Genomic DNA, 21624 nt, shown 5'->3' on the forward strand with positions numbered 1-21624 from the left:
CTTCACTAGTTTTGCACTATACACTTTGTAAATATACACATAGGGCACACAACACATTTCTTGGTGGGGTGGGGAAGGGTGGAAACACCGTCTTCACCCTTCAACTCCCCTCCAATTTTAATGCACTTCATGTCCAAGGGGAGGGGTGAGTTGGGGCGGGGAGCCATCAGAGGGGATGGACTGCAATGCCTGGCAGCGCTGTGGTCCCCCCCATCTGTGTCCCTGCCCCACCACTTTGTCCCTCCTTTTTTTGGGGGGGGGGATGCGGGTGTGTCGGTGTAGGGGAAATTTTTTCCCTCTGCTCCGACTTACCTGCTCCCGATTTTAATGCACCACACGCACACACTTGTATATACACTGGGTGGGGCCACATTCACGGTGTAAGGGTAGAGCTCGCCAGTCGGCGAGCTGGCGGACTCAGTAACAGGGTTAGGTGTCACTAGTACGCTGGCGTGACGACCGGGGCCTCTCCCCACCGGGCTCGGTGTTCTGGTGCTCCGCCTTTTCCCCTGGTGCTTCCTCCTCTGCTTCCCCCCTCCCGCCGCTGTGCTACTCTTGCACGGCTGGAGGTGGGGTGGGCATGTTTTCCCTCTCTGAGCTGCTGCCCGGTGCCGGTTTCCGGGGGTGGGGGGGGCTCGCGGGGGGCCGGGTTCGCGGGGGGGTTGGCGGTTGTCGGGGGGGGGGGGGGGGGGCGTCTTGTTTGGGGGGGTGGAGGTATGGGGGGGTGGGGGGTTGGGTGTTGGGGGTCGGGGTGTGTTCGGGGGTTTGGGGGCCGGGGGTGGTGGGGCCTGGGTCGTGGTGGGTGGCGGGTTTGGGTGGGGTGCGGAGGGGGTCGTGGGGGGGTGGGGGCTGGGGACCGGTGGGGCACGGTGGGGGCCCGCTGGGCCTCGTTCTGCGGCCTTGGGCTCGGGGGTGTGGGCCGGGGCTGGGGCGGGGGTGTGTTCAGGGCGTCTGGGTCGGCTCGCCGACCGGTGTCCGCTCGGGTGGCTTGGGGGTGGCCTTGGTGCTGCCGCGGCCTGGGGATTTCGGGGGGGGGGGGGCTTTGCTCGCTTTGCTGGACCGCGGTTGACGGCTTTCTTTCTTTGGTGGTGGTCCTTATGCATGCCAGATCCGTCGCACCAGCATCTACTGAAACTCAACAGAAGTAGTCTCTCCCTCCCACAGCCCCTTGAATCAGTGGGTGCTGGTGTCTGTGGATCTCACTTTGCTTTATCTATCCTTCCCTCCTTCCTCTCTTTAGTTTTTCCTCTGGTCACTTGAGATCTCAATTTATTGGAAGTTTGAGGCTTCTGGGGTTGGCATAAGACTGGTTTTGTAACCACGCAGGAGGGGTTTTGTTGGTGCTGAATTTCACTTTGATGGATTGGATGTACTGGCTTCTATGGATCTCACTCTGCCTTATCGATCCTTCCCTCCTTCCTCTCTTTGGTTTTTCCTCTGGTCTCTTGAGGTCTCGCTAAATTTGCTGGAGTTTGGAGGCTTCCGGGGTTGGCGTAAGACTTTGATTTTGTAATCATGGGGAAGGCGGGAAGTGTTTGGTCGGTGCTGGGTTTCGCTTTGATTTATCTTTCTTTTCTCTTTATTTTTTTCTGACCTTTTCTCTGGTCTCCTGACCATTTAAACTTCACGACTCTGGCGGGATTCTGAAGTACCTGGTTAAGGCGAAGGGTAATGGGATATTTATAAGGCTTTCGGTGAATTAATGAGTATAAATGTATACGTATTTGCACGCGCACGCACGCACGCAAACGTACGCACACACACACACACACACACAAAAAAAAAAAAAAAAAAAAAAAGAGCAATGATGATAAGACGTTGAATCGGTAAGACTACCGAATGAACAATTCTGAGCTCTTAAAAAAAAAAAAAAAAAGGAAGAAGTCGTGTCTGTCTGTCAGCAGGGTTTAACACCGCGGTTCCATGCCTGCTTCTGCCGTACTCGCAGTTGACAGTCTGTACATGGCGACACTTTTCCCAGCATTCCATTGTTCATATAAAATAAACATCTCTTCCATAGTTTGGACATTAAACTAGCCAATGTCATAACTCGTGTCATGCAGGAGGAATATTTGGGTCTTGACTCATGTCTGGGGTCACGCCTGGGTTAGGTTTGAGTTCATGAGTTCATGACCGAGGTCAGAAGCCATCAACCGCGGCCCAGCAAAGTGAGCACCGCCCCCCCAGAATCCCCCGAGCCGTGACAGCACCAAGGCCACCCCCACGCCACCCGAGCGGACACCGGTCGGCGAGCCAAGCCAGACGCCCGGAACATACTATATACAAGTGTGTGCGTGTGGTGCATTAGAATTGGGAGCAGGTGAGATGGAGCAGAGGGAAACAATTTTCCCCTACTCCGATCCACCCGCCTACCAAAAAAAAATGAATGTGTATGTGTGTGGTGCATTAAAAAAGGAAATAGAGGGACAAAGTGGTGGGGCGTGGACACAGATGCCCCCCATCTGTGTCCCTGTCCCTATAAAGGAAAAGGGACCGGGAGGCAGAGGAGGATGGGTGGGGGGAGGCGAGGAGGGAGAGGCTACAGGGGGGAGGAAGGGGGAGGGGAGAGGGAACCACGGGGCACACCAGAGGCCCACCCGCCCTGAACCGCACCGCCGGGCACGGAGCAGCGGACTGCGCCAGGACGGCACCGCCCCGGACACCAGGGAAAGCACCCCAACACGGCACCCCACAGGGAGCCCAGGGAGCGGCCAAGACGCAACCGCCACCAAGCAGACAACGGGGGGGCAAAGCAACCCCCGCCCGGCCACGGGGGACAGCATCAAGAAAATTGACTAACTAGCATGCAGTAACACCAAGTGTTGATGCTTAGTGCCCGCTGGAAATCTTAAAGACCAAATGTGAAGTAAGGTTGGCCAACCATGTTTTTGAGTAATACCAATGGCTAAACCATTGTAAGCATATTTTCGTTATTTTTTTTGACGCAACCCTTTCAGGTTCTTAGTTTAACCCATAGCAACGCCCTTGACAACGAAAATGCTTTTCTTCGACAATCTTCGGAAATTTTCGGAAATGACGTCACACCGGGAAGTTGCGAGAGAAGTCGGCCATTGAACTGCATTGTTTGCATTGCTACTCGGTAAGATGACCCGGCGATGTGTGGTGATGTATTGTTCTCAAGCTAAAGAAAAGTTGTATGAGTGGCCAAAAGATAACAGGGCACGTAAATGGTCAACTTTCATTCGCACGAAGCGAATGAATTTCACGCCATCGTCGAGGAGTGTTCTCTGTTACAAACACTTCGAAGATGCCTGCTTCCTCAACCGGTCTGCTTATGATAATGGATTTGCAAAAAAAGTAAGTATGATTACAATTATTTAGAAAAAAACGTGGAATTTATGGATAGATCACTGATGACTTTGACAAAGCAGAGCTTCCAACAGTTGTGGAATGAACAGTAGAAACTAGCGACGTGAACCGAAAGCTAACGTCTCGGTGCTATTCATATCAACGATGAGTAATAATGGCAGTGAGACAAATTGTTCTGAAAGTAAATTTCAATAGGTTGGCAGCATTGCTTTGTTGATCAAAGAACATGACACGTCCTTTTGAAAAACTTCCAATCATATGTCAATCTTACTGCATTTTATGAGTCATTAAATAATTAAATATTTGGTAAGGCAGGGTTAGATGAAATGTGATAGTTGTTTTTTATTATTTTTTTTTATTTTTTTTTGCCGGTAGGTTTTATAGGTTTTATGAGCGACGCATATTTTTAGTGTCACCTTATGTTTCTGCAGGTTATTGCTCAATACAACTGCTGTCCCAACAATTCACCTGCCTCCACAAGACCAGCAGCAGATTCAAAATCCACCTGCCCAGCGTGCAGCAGCAGCTAACCGAGAAAGGAAGCGAGCCGTAGCTGAGGCTATCACCTCTGCAGCTGCCTCTGAACAAGAAATGGCTGATTACGAGGGTCAGTTATTGCAGGATCAATCCTGTTCAAACAGCCAAGATGATGAAGTTATGCCACCACATAGTGTGGATAAAAGTAAGTTAGGCGGAGTTGTTTTTGTCACTATGTACTTACCAGGTATTATTTATATTTTTATTCTTAGAGTTGTTGCTAGTTTAACCTGAAAATATAAATATTGTCATACCTTGTATCTGTAGAACAACCAAACATCTGTCACATGCCAACTAACATTTATAACAAACTAAGGAAATGAAATTCATTTGAAGGTACTGAAGTCAATGTCGCAGTGGTGGAACTCCTGACAAATACCATGTTTGTCAACGATGTCATGAAGATGTCTCACCTCGGACAGACCAGTGGTGTGTAAGCTTTTCACAGTGTGGTGAATCACTTTGCCCCAAAGATGTACAACTTCTCGTACAAAGGAATGAAAAGCAGGTGCGTTTAAGAAAACTTTGATATGCATAAAATGGAGACTATAGTGGTGATGAGGGGGGAAAGTAACGTAATGAAGCACTTGCTTTGAGGCTCCTCTAGATGGTGCTCATGGCTTAAACATAACAGCTAGTGCAATGGAAATTTATTAAATTTCCACTGCATCTGTTCAACCAAAAATGCCATCTCAAAGAATCGAAAAAAAACATATATATATATATAATGTGCTTCTTCAAGTGTGATTTGTCCATGACTAGTAGAACATATGGATGAAATGTAGAACTTAGAGATATAAAGCTATTTCATCACAATGTGACAATTTCTTTATAAGGCAATTTTTGTTCAATTCCAGAATCATTCTCGCTGCTATGCATTATAATGAAAATGCTGGGAGACCACAGAAAGTGACGAAGGAAGGAATACACTCCTACTGCATCGTTTATCCCAAATATAAGAGTGGTGGCTATTCTCTGAGAAAGATATTGGTGGATGAAACTTATGGTAAGTCATGAAACAAAAACAATTCCAGGCAGATGCATTACTGAGTGTAACCCATATGTCACCCAAATATTTATCATCCCAATTTTTTATTTTTTTTTGTAGACTATGTGACTGACTGCCTTTCAGAGGCGATGAAAGTGATTGACGTTCCAAATAAGTACAAAACCGAATGATGTGGTAGTCGAGCCACAATTTCTTACAGCAGCAGTGAACAGACCGGACAAGTCAAATGTTATTGCTGAGCACCATACGAGATTCCTCAGGAAATAAAGAATCATATTCCTTGTATTAAGTTGTCCTCATTTGTTTATTCTTATTATGATGCAACCAGTACAAATCACAGTTCTGGAACATTTCTCTGTGAAACACGAAACCCTTTGAATACAGCTGACTCCTCTTCTCCTGGTGGTGGAAAATGTGCCCTGATACAAGACATTGCAACATGCTGGGAGCAGAACACGGTTGTCCAGACCAAGAAACTTCCAGCACCAGCGCACCAATTGTCTGTCGGCAATATGTCTATACTTGGCATCCTGTGGCCCATCAAATGCCTTGCCTTTGTACTGCTGCTTGTAGGTCATCCATGCCACCTATAATCCATATGGGTTCAGGCACACAGCATTGAATCCAGGATGATCAGTGATGCAGTCCAGTACCTGATTGAAGTGTTCCTCTCCTTGTAGACGTAGTCACTACTTCTTGAATTTCATGGCAGCAAACACATTCTACAGCTGTAGGCATTTGCTGGCAATTACCACAAGTACGCCTGAAATTTATATAAAAAAAAAAAGTAAAATACTGAGCGATGACACCATGAGCAGAAATGTTATTGAACAAGTGTATTGCTATACCAATCAGTCAATAATTCTGTTTATGAAAACATTTGTTTCAAAATATACAAGTACGTGGACGGAATCATGTACAAAAGTAAGAAATAGTCATTGATAAATCTCTCAAGTACAAGTAAAAAAAATAAAAATTGCTGAAAAGAATACTCAAGTACTGAGTAACTGCTTTAAAAACAGTCTGATTTATTTTATTTTTTTTTTTAAATGTCATCAGACAAAAATATAAAATTATGTGCAAATGCTGGCATCTTCAAATCATAAAAAAATACCACTGCCTATATATCTTACCCATCTTGTAATTTCGACGGGTCTTGTCTCCATTCCATGTCAGGTGTCTGGGCGCATTATCAGCATCCTGATTAGTAGGGGTGTTAAAAAAAATCGATTCGGCGATATATCGCGATACTACATCGCGCGATTCTCGAATCGATTCAATAATCGGCAGAATCGATTTTTTTTTTTTTTTTTTTTTTTTTTTAGGATTCACACCTTGAGCATGGAAGAATGTTATATGAACGGCACATTAAGCCTTAATATTTTTATTTTAATGCTGTTCAAATGTGAAACAGATTGCAAACTGTTTGTGTACAGTGGCTCACGGTTATAAGCCTCAAGTTTTAGATAAATATATTCATACAAATCTTACAGTGTACATGTGTACATGTACAAATTTACTGATAGTATTTTCTAAATTTGAATGGAAAAAAATCGCAACAATCGACTTATAAATTCGTATCGGGATTAATCGGTACGAATCGTGACCATTCGTATCGGGATTAATCGGTATCGAATCGAATCGTGACCTGTGAATCGTGATACGAATCGAATCGTCAGGTACTAGGCAATTCACACCCCTACTGATTAGCATTTGGCTCGTACATGTAAAGTCCAACGTATAAAATGCCAACCTCCTCCTCTTCCTCCAACTCTTTAAAAACTTGGTTCTCCTCATTTTCGCTCAACCTATCGCTGACATCGCTGTCTGAATCGACGTTTGAGTGGCTTTGTATAGCGTCTGTATGGAGCGCTGCCATCGCTGTTCCCGGTGTGACGTATCACTTCCGGGTTTGTCGCCCGCCAGGCTCGAACTTCGGAAAAGCGATTATTTCGTCAAATATATAACATATAAATTATTTTTTCATACTTTATTTGTTGGACAGTGTTTCTTTTTTTTTTTTTTTTTTGAAGAGCTCAGAATTGTTCATTCGGTAGTCTTACCGATTCAACGTCTTGTCATCATTGCTCTTTTTTTTTTTTTTTGTTTTGTTTTTTTTTGTGTATGTGTGCGTGCGTTTGCGTGCGTGCGTGCGTTTGCGTGCGTGCGTGCGTTTGCGTGTGTGCGTTTGCGTGCGTTTGCGTGCGTGCGTGTGCGTGCGTGCAAATACGTATAAATTTATACTCATTCATTCACCTAAAACCTTATAAATATCCCATTACCCTTCGCCTTAACCAGGTACTTCAGAATCTTGCCAGAGTCGTGAGATTTAAATGGTCAGGAGACCAGAGAAAAGGTCAGAAAAAAAAAGAAATAAAGAGAAAAGAAAGGTAAATGTTGGACAGTGTTTCAATGCTTCAATTGTGACCCTATATGGTATTTTATGAAATTACTTCACATTTGGCTTTTAAGGCGTTAGTGAGTATTGAGTGTCGTTTAGTGCGGCGTACTCGAGCCCACTGGCAGCAACTAGGTTCCTGACTATATAAAAATAAAAACAATCAGTTACAAAATACCAAATACAGAAGCAGCAAATACAGAAGTTGTAACGATGTGGTGGGTCTTGTTAACAGGCAGAATCTAGGCAGGATTAAGTTGCCAAATTAAGATTAAAATATTCTATGTACCTAGACCATATTTGTTTAAATCTTGATACTTGATTTTTATTTAAAGCAGAGATTTTTTCCATTAAGATATAATTTATTAGTAGGTTTAACCAGTGGTCGATATTTAGAGATTGCTTATTTTTCCAATTGACAAGGATTGTTTTGTTTTTTAAGCAATAGTAAGGGCTATAAGTGTAGATTAAGATGGTAGATCAGTTATTGTTAAATCACCTAGTAAACACAATCTTGGAGATAAAGGGAGCCTACAGTTTAATGTATCAGAGAGTTTTTCCAAGACTTTAGTCCAGAAATACAGCACTGGAGTACATGACCATAAAGCATGAAGATAAGTATGTTTTGTGAGCACTGGAGACAAATGTCAGAGTCAGAGAGTCCCATTTTTTTCATCATATATTGTGTAATATATGTTCTATGAAGATTATTATATTGGATAAGTTGCAAATTTGTATGTTTTGTCATTTTAAATACATTTTCACAATTTGGGTCCAAAAGTCTGGTTCCGGAACAATAGACAAGTCTTTTTCCCATTTTAAAGTAGATAAATACCTTTTATCTGTGTATAAAAGTAGCTTATATATTTTTGATAGTTTTTTTGTTGTTGTTGGAGAAAACTTTATAACATCTTTAGCTAAGACAGGCAGTTGGAGCATATCCTGAGGTGTTGGGATTTGTTTCTTAACCATATTTTTAACTTGCAGATAATGTAAGAAATTTCCGTTTTTTATTTCATATTTTTGGACCAAGTTTATATACGATATAAACTTATTATCTGAGAAAAGATGATGAAGGTGTGTAATTCCTTTCTGCTCCCATGAACTTAAATGGAACGACTGATTATTGAGTTGAAAGTCGGGGTTATGCCAAATGGGAAAAAGCCCACAGGGCGCCAATTGGGAATTTGTCATTTCTTTTTTTTTTTTTCAGAATTGTTCATTCGGTAGTCTTACCGATTCAACGTCTTATCATCATTGCTCTTTTTTTTTTTGTGTGTGTGTGCGTGCGTGCGTTTGCGTGCGTGCGTGCGCGCGCGTGTGCGTGTGCGTGCAAATACGTATAAATTTATACTCATTAATTCACCTAAAGCCTTATAAATATCCCATTACCCTTCGCCTTAACCAGGTACTTCAGAATCTTGCCAGAGTCGTGAAGTTTAAATGGTCAGGAGACCAGAGAAAAGGTCAGAAAAAAATAAAGAGAAAAGAAAGATAAATCAAAGTGAAATCCAGCACCGACCAAACACTTCCTGCCTTCCCCATGATTACAAAATCAAAGTCTTACGCCAACCCCGGAAGCCTCTAAATTCCAGCAAATTTAGCGAGATCTCAAGAGACCAGAGGAAAAACTAAAGAGAGGAAGGAGGGAAGGATCGATAAGGCAGGGTGAGATCCATAGAAGCCAGTACATCCAATCCATCAAAGTGAAATCCAGCACCAACAAAACCCCTCCTGCGTGGTTACAAAACCAGAGTCTTATGCCAACCCCAGAAGCCTCAAACTTCCAATAAATTGAGATCTCAAGTGACCAGAGGAAAAACTAAAGAGAGGAAGGAGGGAGTTTGTCATTTCTAATGCCTTCCACCAGGCAGTCAAGGTGGCGGCTATCATTGGGTTTTTACAACAATTATGTCATTTTATCGATTTTGTAATAAAGAGTAAATCTGAGAGTCTAAGGTTATTACAATCCTTCTGCTCCAGTCCCAACCAACAGTTAGTATCTATGTTGGGTTGTGTCCATAGCACAAGATATTATAGTTGATTAGCTATATAGTAGTACATAAAGTTTGGTGCCTCTAAACCTCCTTTAGATTTACTTTCATGAAGAGTGGATAGACTAATTTTTGCTTTTTTTTTTATTCCAATAGAATTTTGTGATAGCACAGTCCAGCGATTGGAACCAGTTAGACGTCGGTTTAAATGGAATCATTGAAAATAAATAATTTATCTTTGGTAAAACTTTCATTTTTATAGTAGGTATTCGTCCTATTAAAGAGAGAGGAAGATTATTCCAGCGCTCCAGGTCACTACGGATGCTATCCAGTAATGGTAAAAAATTTAAAGAAGTTAATTCAGTTAACTTTGGTGAAATTTTAACACCTAAGTATTTTAAATTACCTGTGGGAAAGGAGTAGTGTGGATCCTGACTTGTAGGGTTCCATGAATTTTCTGTAATAGGTAATAATGTTGATTTTGTCCAGTTAATAGAGTAATCTGGTAAGTGAGAGAATTTAGTTATTAAGTTAAATGCTTCCCCTAACGAGATAGCAGGTTCTTCTAAATAGAGTAATATATCATCGGCATATAGATTAATTTTATGTTCTATTGTCCCGGAGTGGATTCCTTGAATCCGTCTATCCTGACGTATAGCTAGTGCAAGCTGCTCAATAAATATAGCAAATAATAAATGAGACATTGGGCACCCTTGTCTTGTACCTCTTTGTAGAGTAAAACTCTGTGATGTAATCTCATTAGTAGTAACTGTAGCTTTAGGAGAATCATATAATACTGACCCATTGAATGAATGACTCCCCAAAGCCAAATTTATTTATCTCGTTAATTATCTCGTTGGAGATCGCTTACCTGTTGGCTAACGAATTCCAAACTTACCTTTAATTCTTTGACGTCCTCGCGGATAAGACAGAGGACGTCAAGTTTTTTATTTATGGAATCCAGCATACTCACCGGGACGTCGGCGGTTGCTAAATCATCCGTATCTGTTGACAAACCATTTTTCCTTTTTTTAGAAGGATTGTCACGACTAGCCAGATCATCCATCGCGCAGCTATAATCGTCACTAAAACGTTCGAGGTCCTCCACACTGGATAATATTTCAGATCTTACTTAGAAAAGAAGAAATCTTAATTATCTAGTCGTTAAATTCGGGTATAATTAGAAATATAGAGCTAATTCTATTTTAGCAGCAGGGCGCCGCCATATTAGATTTTCCCAATCTCTCTACCGGTCCCGCGATAGTCACAGCATCTCGCGATAGCACCTAATCGAGCAGCGTCCCAAGGCAGCTTTTCAATATATATGAAATATATAAATATATATATATATATATATATATATATATATATATATATATATATATATATATATATATATATATATATATATATGTATATGATGATAATTGGCTATCTATATAAGCTGTCTGAAGAATGTGCGTGTTGCCGGATTATTACTCGCTGTTCTCTGTGCTTCTCTGCAGCCCAAGGAGGCTTGGCGTCTCATGATTCTCGATGCACTCGCATTGTTTTTGTTTAGTTAAGATTTTTACTATTTATTCACATAACATATTTGTGTCTGCGCTTTGGGATCCAACCTCTCAGCATATAACAGCCGGAGCAGGTTGTGACTCTTGTCCGCGTCTTCAACTTTCCTCCCGAAACCGAAAGCAAAGCTCTACCTTACATCACATAACTGCGACAGGACATTTCATTCTTATGGCACTGAATCGATTGCAACTGGACGGTTTTGGTTGTTTTATCAGACAGTCTGATTACATATATCAGCAACATAAAACCGATTTATGATGTCTTGACCTGGCCATGAGCCGGCTTAAGCTATTTTTAGACCGATTCATTAGTCCGTCGGCTGCATGACGTCACTCCCGCGGCAACTTGACAGCACGCGCGTGTTTTTTTTTTTTTCACTCACTTACTCACTCACTCACTCACTCACTGTGTGAGTGAGTGTGATTTTTTTTCCCAATCACTCAGTGAATGAGTATTACCGAGCTAACAATAAATTTCCATCCATCCATCCATCCATTTTCTTGACCGCTTATTCCTCACAAGGGTCGCGGGGGGTGCTGGCGCCTTCTCAGCTTGCTCTGGGCAGTAGGCAGGGGACACCCTGGTCTGGTTGCCAGCCAATCGCAGGGCACACAGAGACAAACAACCATCGACACAAGCACACCTAGGGACAATTCGGAGCACCCAATCAACCTGCCATGCATGTCTTTGGAATGTGGGAGGAGACCGGAGTACCCGGAGAAGACCCACGCGGGCACGGGGAGAACATGCAAACTCCACCCAGGAAGGCCAGAGCCTGGACTCGAACCGGAGTCCTCAGAACTGGGAGGCGGACGTGCTAACCACTCGACTAACAATAAATTTGTGTGACAAATTCAATGTAAGCACTATTTTAATATTAAGATGCTTGTTCTCAGGAACCCCCACTGGAATTGAAGTGGAATGTGATGCAATTTACAATGCATCAAAAGACAAGCCCTGCGCACCTCAGGATGCAGTCGGCCTGCCCACTGTTGTGGCCAATCCCACCTCAGCGCAGAGTCCACTTCTTCATCAGCAAAGGATAATACATTATGAAGATCATCTGAGAAATGACGAGGACTCAACAACTGGAGTTCCTGCATTATCACTGGATGCAGATGATTGTAAAAATTGGGGGGAATTACAGACATGTGTTAGCAATCACGTGACAACACCACCATATAGCAGTTGCAACGAATATAAAGAAAGCTACGAGCAACATGGTCCAGAATCACACTTTATCCCTCTCCATTGCCTTTCAACGCACAAAGCAGTGGAAAAAGATAAACATTTGGTGTCGAATCATCACCCCGAGGCTGAAGATAAAGCAGTGACAACGGTGCAAAATGTGTTGTATGTTGACGCTCCAAACTTCACTGAGCAGCAAAACCCCATTGCTACTGGGCCTTCATCAAGTGCAAACCCATTCCAGTTTAATAGTACGCTGTGTGGGAAAAAATCCATGAATGCAAGTGGATTGATAAACAATAAGCACTGTACGAAGGGAGATACAAGTGAGCTTTTGGGTGTTTGTACATTTGAGACTGTAACTCTGACGAGAAAGAAGGATGAATCTTTTGGGCTGGACCTGGAGATCATGGCTTCCCCTCTGAAAGTGGTCATCAATGGGTTAAAGCCTGGAGGTGCGGCAGAAAGGGTATGTCTTATTTAATTGTATCATTTTAACGCCTGTTTAAAGTAGACTTCACATTTAAAATTACTTTAAAAAACACTAATAAATAAAAAGCAGTTATTTTATAAACAACTCATTATTATTATTTAGCCACATGGCTGGGCAGTGTGATGCATTTAATTTGATCTTACTCATCAGCCTGTCAGATTTATCAGTGAAGCTCAAATCACAGTCAAAAGTTTAAAAATGTAATCAACCTATAGTAAATGAGATCTCATTGTGGGCTGCAAATGGAATTAGTACTCATCAAATTTGGCTCAACAATGCCCATGCCTTTCCCAAAACTGAAAAGGATGTAAGTTGTTTTGTTTTGATATGACAGCTCGTGAACCAATTTTAAAATTTCCAGAAATTGTACTTGAATCGACTCCCCCTTTGGGACATTCGTCAGCTCACTCCCAACTTTGAACTAGCTATAAAAAATTCAGAATCATCTTTATTGGCCAAATATATATATATATATATATATAAAAAAGAAATATGTTTAAAATATGGCCAAATATGTTTTAAAATAAGAGCTCATATTAAGAAAAGCACAATATTGTGCTTTTGTACATAAGAGCAATGCATGTAAAACCACCTACAATCTCTAATAACAATATTGAGGCACTTACTTGCTAATGCAAGCACACATTGATCGCTTCACAAGCAAATTAGGTTCTCCTTCATCTGACAATTAGTATAGATTTTAAACATCGAAGGCCAAAACATCCCTAATGAAATTTAAATTGCGCTCATAAACTAGCCACTAGAAGGTGCTAGAACTGCACAAATGGAAATCAAGCTGACTTTTTTAACAAATGTGTTCCTTCTTTTAAATAGTGTGAACATGACGACGACGATATTGTGGCAGTTTTAACATCACGATATTGTCCTTATCGTTACATCCCTACTGGTAGTATGAGCTACAATAATGTTGCAGTAACAAGCAGCTATGATAAAGCGTAAAGACGTGACACAAAGTACAGAACCAACCTAGTGAAGTACCACTCCATAATCTATAGCCGGATTCGGAAAACAAAGTCTGGGAAATGGTAAAAGGCAGGTGCAATTTGTAACACTGTGGCACAATTTGTACAGTAACATTTGTTGAAATGTGACAGTGATGCTTTGCTTTGTAATCCTTACTTTCCTACTTACAGAAATCAAAAGGAGTATTGTGTCCAGGTGACGAGATTGTAGCCATTGCTGAAAAACTAGTGAGCTCCTGTGGATACCAGGAATTATGTGAACTCATGCATAATCTTCCAACGACACTGTCTTTGGAAGTTAAAAAACCTGTCTCAGGTAGGGCCCAAGTCTTCTAACAAATTATTATTATTATTATTATTTTTGTCAAAAACACACACACACACACACAGACATTGAAATAAATAAATAATAACTAGTGACATCAGTAAACACAGATGCATTAATATTTTGGAGATGGCAGTACCATAAGTCCATAAGAGCACGGCTTATATCATGGTCACAGTTTTCATTTTGCTGCGGCAGACATCGACTGTTATGAAAATCACTAACGTCTTGTATAGTCCGGTAAAAACTGAAAGAATGAGGCGTTCTGATATTTAACGCATTGTTGTCACAATCCACATTTGTAAATGGTTTTGCTATAATGACCCCAAACTATACCTTTCAAAATTGTTGTAGTATATTTTTAAAAGCAGGAATCTTCTCAGGACAGCATTAAGCTACGAGTCACGAGCCAAGCTGGGTCAGGCAAAGAACCCTCTCTCCTACATTAGCGCAAGAGACTGAAAGGGATTCTTGACTCATTTTCAGCAGTACAAAGCTAATATTTTGTTCAGAATGAATTTGATAAGCTCATTTTTCTTGTACAATTAATACCTTTAAAAACTACATCTAAGTGCAATTTCTGGAGAAATTACGTGGGAATTCTGAAAGCACATTGAGAGATAAATTATGAAATTATGACCTCTGGTTACTGGACAATGTACTTTACCAACTGTGCCACCTTGCAGTATCAAACATCTGGTAATGATGATATGTATGGAAATGGGTGTGGAAAGTGATACTTAGAAAAAGTTCAATGACTGTCCCATTGAAAATGAATGGGGAAAAGTTGATATTAAATGTTAAATTGTGCAAATACTATAAGTAATGTGGAATCAGATGGTATATACCCCGGGAGGCGTGACAATAACATATGTGGGAATGCTTCAGCACAACTAATTGTTGCACTTGCTGTCGACTGAAGATGACATCACGTGTGCTGAGGAAGAAAGTAACGACCAATCATGGCTCACCTGTTTTTTGGGTTTGGTTAGCAAACTCATGCCATGAGTGTTCGTTACTTCCTTCCTCAGCATAGGGAATGTCATCTTCATTTAACAGCAAGTGAAAACATTAGTTTTTAAATGTATAAATTGTTCATGATAAATAATTAAGTTATCACATTCATTCTGGACAAAATATACATTTTTTAAGAACTTGTACCAGCATGTTTTTGACTATTATTGCCGGGTGAGTAATGATTACTGAGTACTACTATCGTTACTTTTGATGGGAAAGAAATACAAAAACAATTGTGGTTAAGAGTACCTTTTTTGGTACAGTATTATTTCAGCCAGACTTCCAATGTTTATTTCAAATATAAGCACCCATTTGTGATTTTGTAAATGCCCTTGTTTCCATCTTTGAAAACACCAGAATGCTGCTCAGTAAACCCTGTCTTCCCTTAAATGCTGCCCCAAGATTTAGGTTTAAATCTCCCTCGCTCACCTCCCCAAAACAGCCTCCATTCATCTGGTTATCTACCCATGGTGACTATGTTACATTGTATATTTTATTGTTAGTAGTGAATACTAGATTTCCCCTGTCGTTTAAATCCCTGAACATAAACATAAAACAAAGAGTTGGAATGTATGCTTAGATGCTCAGATGTCAAGCCTGTTTATTTCTTTATTAATTTATACTCCATTTGCTAGGAAAATGCACTTGTGGAATAACAATGTATGCCATATATAGCTAATTGACTGTCATTTGCTTTTCAGTGTTTGAAGACTAAAACAAAATTATTATGTTATATTCTAATTTGTTTGGCTATACGGAATGTATTCCTTTCAAGTAGTTTCTGCAAGCGCCATTATAAAGCGATAAACCAATTTTGCCGTACTGCACAAACCTTTCAGACAGCTGCACACCATGCAATTTGACCAAAAGCTACTGATTTGTCATGTCGCACAGTCGATGGGGTTCTGCAATTAGTTTTCATTTGTTGCTGACTGTCTGCAACTATCGTATCTTTTAATTTGATTCAATCCATCTCAGAGGTTAATTTCCAGACCACCCCCGCAATAAGTTTTAAAATCAATGTAATGATATTTAATAAACAGTTCTTACTATGTATTCATCAGTTTGTTGTGTATGTGCAATATGAGGCGATCATTAGTTTGTTTGGGTTCACAGTCAACATCCCTCCAAAGGAGGGGAGAAAGGTGGTGCTTCAAAATGTTTTCCGATAAAAACTTTAAGGGGATCACTTTTGCAGCGAATAGGTATGTAAGTTAGGGACTATCACCACATTGCTCAGTGTGCGGCTGACTCGATAGAGAGCAGATTAACTCATTCACTGCCATTGATGGAAAAAGACGTCAAATGATGCATTTTTGCTGGGCTGGCAGTGAATGTGTTAATGTGGCATGCAAATTCTTAGACCAGACACTAAATTACCACTTTAACACAGCACATGTTCACAGGTGCCATCGTCTTGTCAGCCACTGGGGGTGACGGAAGTTCATAATTATCGCACAAATATATCGCTGGCTGTTCAGTCCCTGTACGACCGTTGCCAGAGTTTGGTCCGCATTGCCGGCAGTAAGTCGGATTCGTTTCCAGTGAGGGTTGGACTCCGCCAAGGCTGCCCTTTGTCACCGATTCTGTTCATAACTTTTATGGACAGAATTTCTAGGTGCAGCCGAGGCGTTGAGGGGGTCTGGTTTGGTGGCCTAAGCATAGCATCTCTGCTTTTTGCAGATTATGTGGTGCTGTTGGCGTCATCAAGCCGTGACCGCCAACTCTCAATGGAGCGGTTTGCAGCCGAGTGTGAAGCAGTCGAGATAAAGATCAGCACCTCCAAATCCGAGACCATGGTCCTCAGTCGGAAAAGGGTGGCGTGTCCTCTCCGGGTCGGGGATGAGATCCTGCCCCAAGTGGAGGAGTTCAAGTATCTTGGAGTGTTGCTCACAAGTGAGGGCAGGATGGAGCGGGAGATCGACAGGCGGATCGGTGCAGCATCGGCAGTGATGCGGACTCTGTATCGGTCCGTCGTGGTGAAGAAAGAGCTGAGCCAAAAGGCGAAGCTCTCGATTTACCGGTTGATCTACGTTCCCACGCTCACCTATGGTCACGAGCTGTGGGTCGTGACCCGAAAGAACAAGATCACGGATACAAGCAGCAGAAATGAGTTTCCTCCGCAGGGTGTCCGGGCTTTCCCTTAGAGATAGGGTGAGAAGCTCGGTCATCCGGGAGGGGCTCAGACTCGAGCCGCTTCTCCTCCGCGTTGAGAGGAGCCAGCTGAGGTGGCTCGGGCATCTCGTTCGGATGCCTCCTGGGAGGTGTTCCGGGCATGTCCCAGCGGCGGAAGGCCCCGGGGACGACCCAGGACCATCTCTCCAGCGTTGGAGAGACTATGTCTCTCGGCTGGCCTGGGAACGCCTTGGGATCCCGCCGGCGGAGCTGGTTGAAGTGGCTGGGGAGAGGGAAGTCTGGGTTTCCCTCCTAAAGCTGCTGCCCCCGCGACCCAACCTCGGATAAGCGGTAGAAGATGGATGGATGGATATATCGCTGGCATCAGGCCAAAATGTCCTAAGTCACAATTTGGTGAATTTCAGATTTTTTTTTTCAAAATGTACACTTCTGGTCAGTCCACATGTGTGGATGTCATTTTTATCAATTATTGCCCAATCTAAAGCATTGCAAATTGCTTGCTCTCTTTGATGATGCAATGTTCATGGTTGAACAAGCATGCCACTTTTGGGGTCTCCTGAAAAGTGACGATTATGGAGATACTAGGCTTTGGCCTGACAGCAACGATATGTTCCTTTAAAAAGGGAAACCATTTAAAAGGGAAATAAACAGGCACTCTATCACTATAAAATGCATTTTTGCAACAAAAAAAAACATCTTCCAAACACATTTGCAAAATCTTTGTCTTATGTTTAGCTTAAAGTAGTGTAGTTAAACTGTAATTTATTATAGCATAGGTGTTGCTATGGACCCTATACATCCAATTTAAACATGTCTAAAATGTTTATACATAAATATTGTACAATGTCTCATCTATCTTTCATTTTGGTGACAGTGTTCTCTGGGAGCAGCGACGAAGCGACAAGACCCATCTCTGACATATCTGAAGAATTAAGTGCCAAGATAGTTCCATTTAACCACAAACCTCAAATAAACAATGACTGTCAAACTCCAATCACCAACATTGATGATATTATATCACAAATTAACCCTAGAAGTGGCCCCACATATTCCCCCTGCAGTGCCTCTCCTCTAGAAAATATATCTGAGAAAGATGATATTTTGGTTCAAATACTGCCAACTTCACATGACCCTTCTGCAGTGCATGCAGAAAATGAAAATGAATGTCCTGTGCAGATGAGCCCACTTCTTGACAACAACTCCAATGGATTATTCCCCGAAACGTTTGATTCTACGCATCAAGGGAAAGACCCCAAAGGACTTGACAACAGTGATTCCAGTGGTGACTTCACACGTGACAATGATGTCAAGCTCAGCAAACTGGCCACTGGCAGTTACCATCTTCATGAGCCATATTTAAATGGGAAGAAAGCGAAACTTAATTCCTCTCACAACCAATTATCCGTTGATGATGGACATGTACACCTCAGCACACCATCATGTAGACCTTTGCCTTCACATCATAACGGTGGAAATAAAATCCTGGATGAGAATACTGATGTGATTGTCAGCTCCTCAGAGCTAACAAACGAAGACTGCTTGGCACGTTCCGCATCAGTGGGAGCCACAGACAAACCCTGCTCACCTTCACATGCAATATTTGCATCAGCTTTGGAGAATCACATTAATAATGCCATTGACTCTGACTCTGACGAACCTAGAGCTTCTGAGGCACATAATACTACAAGCCTTTGTATTCATGGCAGCATTTCCCCACTTGATTTCTGTAACAATTCCAGTGGCCCTACTATGTTGCCTGGTGCTGCGTTGTGCAACTCAGATGTATTGAAGCAGGGGAATTTGAAAGCACAAACGTGCAAATTTCTGTCAGTGATGGACACTGACAGTTTTACCACTGACAGATCAGATACAGCATTGTCAAAAACTATGATCAACAAAGAGAAGTTCTTTGAGTGTAGACCAAATGGAACCTCAAATATTAGGCCAATGCGTCGTGGTCTAAACTTCCCTGATAAATGTCTAATTGAAACGCAGACCAGACCAGACAATAGCCTTAAACTAAAGGGTCTAAGAATAAAGAGGAATAACACCAGAGAACAGCCATTGCAAAATCACACGAGAAGCGAAAAGCCAGGTCTTTCAACAAGCAATAGTATCTTCTTCAACCAGCCGACAAATTCACTGCCCAAGAAAACATTATATCCCATTTTGAAGGCCAAAAATGTTTTTAATAAGAACAGTGTTGCTTTATCTGAAGCTAGTGTAAGTAAGCATATGTCAGATAACAAATTTGAAGCTGTAACTTCCAACAAAAAAGATACCAATTCAGACGTCAAAGTAATATCAAACTCCCAGACATTGTCAGACTCACCTCCCACTCAGAGAACATTTATCGAAGTTCAATTGTCCTCTTTATCCGGTATGTCACCTGTCAGGGCAAAAAAGCTCACAGCAGATTCAAATCACTCTACGGCAACTCAAATAGGCACCGATCCAAGATCAACGCCTATTCTCCCAAATTCAAATTCCATATTAGGTACAACAAATGTTATAGTTGATACAATAGCACTCGATGCAATGTCTCTCACGAAGAAAACTAATCTAGAATCAAGCAATGGCTTGAAAGCCAACGTGAAGACAAATAATAACTCAAAGTCTACGGCCAAACTGTACAAGAAGACAACGCTGAGGCGAAGCTTTGTCACAGACACTCCTTTTTCTGTGGACTACAATCCTTTCTCTGTTCAACACAAGATAAAGTCCTTTGAAAATCTTGCTCTCTTTGACAAGCCTGTGGCTAAATGTAGTGACATTCAGTCATACGCTTTAGCATGCAGGGCCTCGCTTAACCAAAGGATTGCAGGCTATATGGACTTAATCAAATGTTCTGATGGCCGGGCACAACACCACCATTTTAGTTCCTATGAAGACAATTTCATCTCGACTACAAACAGCTCACCACTGAAATCACAGTTAAGCATTACTTTGAAAAACCTTGATCCTCCATGTGATAGCTATAGTGCAGGTGGTCTTGTCTCTGAAGTTGCGAAAGTTCCTGATTTTTCACCAGAGACCCCGCCAGTGGTGCGTAGGAAAAATGCCAGACTATTCCGCAATCGGTTGCGGCAACCCAGGGCTCTTAGTATGCCCGAATTGGGAAAACTATTCACAGGTGATATTTTGACCAAACTCGATGGTGTAGCTGATAAACCTGAGCGCACCATCCTTTCCAATGCCACAGAAACTATGTGCTCTTCAGCTTCTCCACTCCAAGCAAACATAGAGATGACAAAAGGAAACAGAAGAAACACTGGATCCACTCGAGAAACATCTGAGAGAAACGTTGAGACCCTTAAACAATCTGAACAGACTGAAGCATCTCAGACCATCAGGTAATTCAGTTAAATGATTTAAAATTCTTGCCTTTATATTTCGGATTGTTTTAGCACAGTGTTTGCGTGCATGTGTGTGTGTGAGAGAGAGAGAGCAAAAGAGAAAGAGAGAGAGGTGTATTAGAGTGAGCCCCATTCTAGGGAAAAAAGGTTGAATAAAAACGAGCATGGATCCTGTCCTAGCAAGAAAGATGCCAGAAAACTGCAGTACCTTAAATCTCATGCCGCTTTTCCATTAGCCCTGCACGGCACGCTACCACACCACACTGCATACAGCCACCCAACACGGCCTCCATTGCTTTTCCATTACAGCAGGCGTGCAGAGGGAAGGGGGCGTGATCATCTGAACTGTCCAAGCCAAGCTTGCACTCCCGCAGTGTGCGCGGATCTGCCATAACATTTCATGGATGTCACGCCAACATTGAACCATATTTACAATTTAATATGGACCACCATGGATGAAAAATTGGGATTAACGACCGGTTCGAGAAGCTATTTCTGAATGGAGAGCTCTGCCGCTGGAGAACTTATTCAAGCGAATGGGAACACACGACCAGCGAACAACTTTTTTTTTTTAAACCACAAACATTAAGCCGCCTTGACACTTACATGATTTTGTGGTACGAATTGGCACGAACTAGTCATAAAGTGGCGTGAAGTGTGCGTAAACCCGTCGTGACTGCGTGCCATGTCAGGGCAAAAGTTTTGAAATGTTAAAAATTTTTGTCACGACAAAATTTCGCGACCGGGTCGTGAACTATGCGCAAACTGTTCGTGAACTCGTCGGGACGATGCGGGAAGGATGCGCGACAGTGCGTGGCAGTGTGAGCCTCGGATGGGCGGCGCCGGCGGTGCGCCGATAAAATGATCAAATTAGACTATACTAGAGGAAGAAAAAGTCGTAACAAGGTTTCCGTAGGTGAACCTACGGAAGGATCGTTACTGGAGAGAGAGGGCGAGCGAGTCTGCACGGGTGGTGGAGGCGCCTTCGAACGAGAGGCCGAGGGTGCGCGGCCGCAGATGAGTCGGACACTCGCAGAAGCTCCAAGCGCCCGGCCGCGGCGGCCCGGAGTCGCGGGGAGGCTCGATTTGCACTACAACCGAATCCCCCCCCCCACATCCCCAACACCAACCCCACCCCACCCCCCTTCACCACGTCCACTCAACCTTGGTCGGAACACGACAGCTGATGGCTACGCAACTGGGTTTGGGAGGTCCCCTTTTTATATGGCGTGCCCAAGTCGGCACGACACCGTCCGAATTGCGTGAACTCGTCGTGCAAATGTGGG

General features: G+C 42.5%; 1 protein-coding gene and 2 long non-coding RNA genes across 19 annotated transcripts in view; 2 read left to right on the forward strand and 1 right to left on the reverse strand.

The window, feature by feature from the left end:
• The window catches only part of pdzd2 (PDZ domain containing 2), a 337302-nt gene that overhangs the window by 161131 nt on the left and 154547 nt on the right, over window positions 1-21624 (forward strand). For 14 of the 17 annotated variants that reach the window (XR_013283667.1, XR_013283668.1, XM_077522502.1 and 11 more), the window contains 3 exons: window positions 11737-12497; window positions 13676-13820; window positions 17857-20335. The exons of 1 other annotated variant lie outside the window; for it this stretch is intronic. Coding sequence is in view for 14 of the 16 variants with exons in the window: in XM_077522502.1 (XP_077378628.1) it covers window positions 11737-12497; window positions 13676-13820; window positions 17857-20335 (3385 nt within the window). In the remaining 2 variants the exon portion in view is untranslated. Of the gene's footprint in view, window positions 1-11736; window positions 12498-13675; window positions 13821-15288; window positions 15317-17856; window positions 20336-21624 lie in introns of those variants that run through there. 2 more of the 17 variants (XM_077522516.1, XM_077522519.1) reach the window with 2 other exon arrangements.
• On the forward strand, window positions 2844-5161 carry LOC144019441 (uncharacterized). Its single transcript, XR_013283669.1, has 5 exons — window positions 2844-3318; window positions 3762-4012; window positions 4204-4375; window positions 4725-4873; window positions 4976-5161. It is a non-coding gene; the product is annotated as an uncharacterized LOC144019441 (long non-coding RNA).
• On the reverse strand, window positions 5015-6830 carry LOC144019445 (uncharacterized). The gene is made up of 3 exons (XR_013283673.1): window positions 6010-6830; window positions 5530-5639; window positions 5015-5463 (listed from the first exon to the last, which is right to left on the reverse strand). It is a non-coding gene; the product is annotated as an uncharacterized LOC144019445 (long non-coding RNA).

The sequence above is a fragment of the Festucalex cinctus genome, chromosome 5, assembly GCF_051991245.1.
Source record: "Festucalex cinctus isolate MCC-2025b chromosome 5, RoL_Fcin_1.0, whole genome shotgun sequence".
In the NCBI taxonomy this organism is placed as follows: domain Eukaryota; kingdom Metazoa; phylum Chordata; class Actinopteri; order Syngnathiformes; family Syngnathidae; genus Festucalex; species Festucalex cinctus.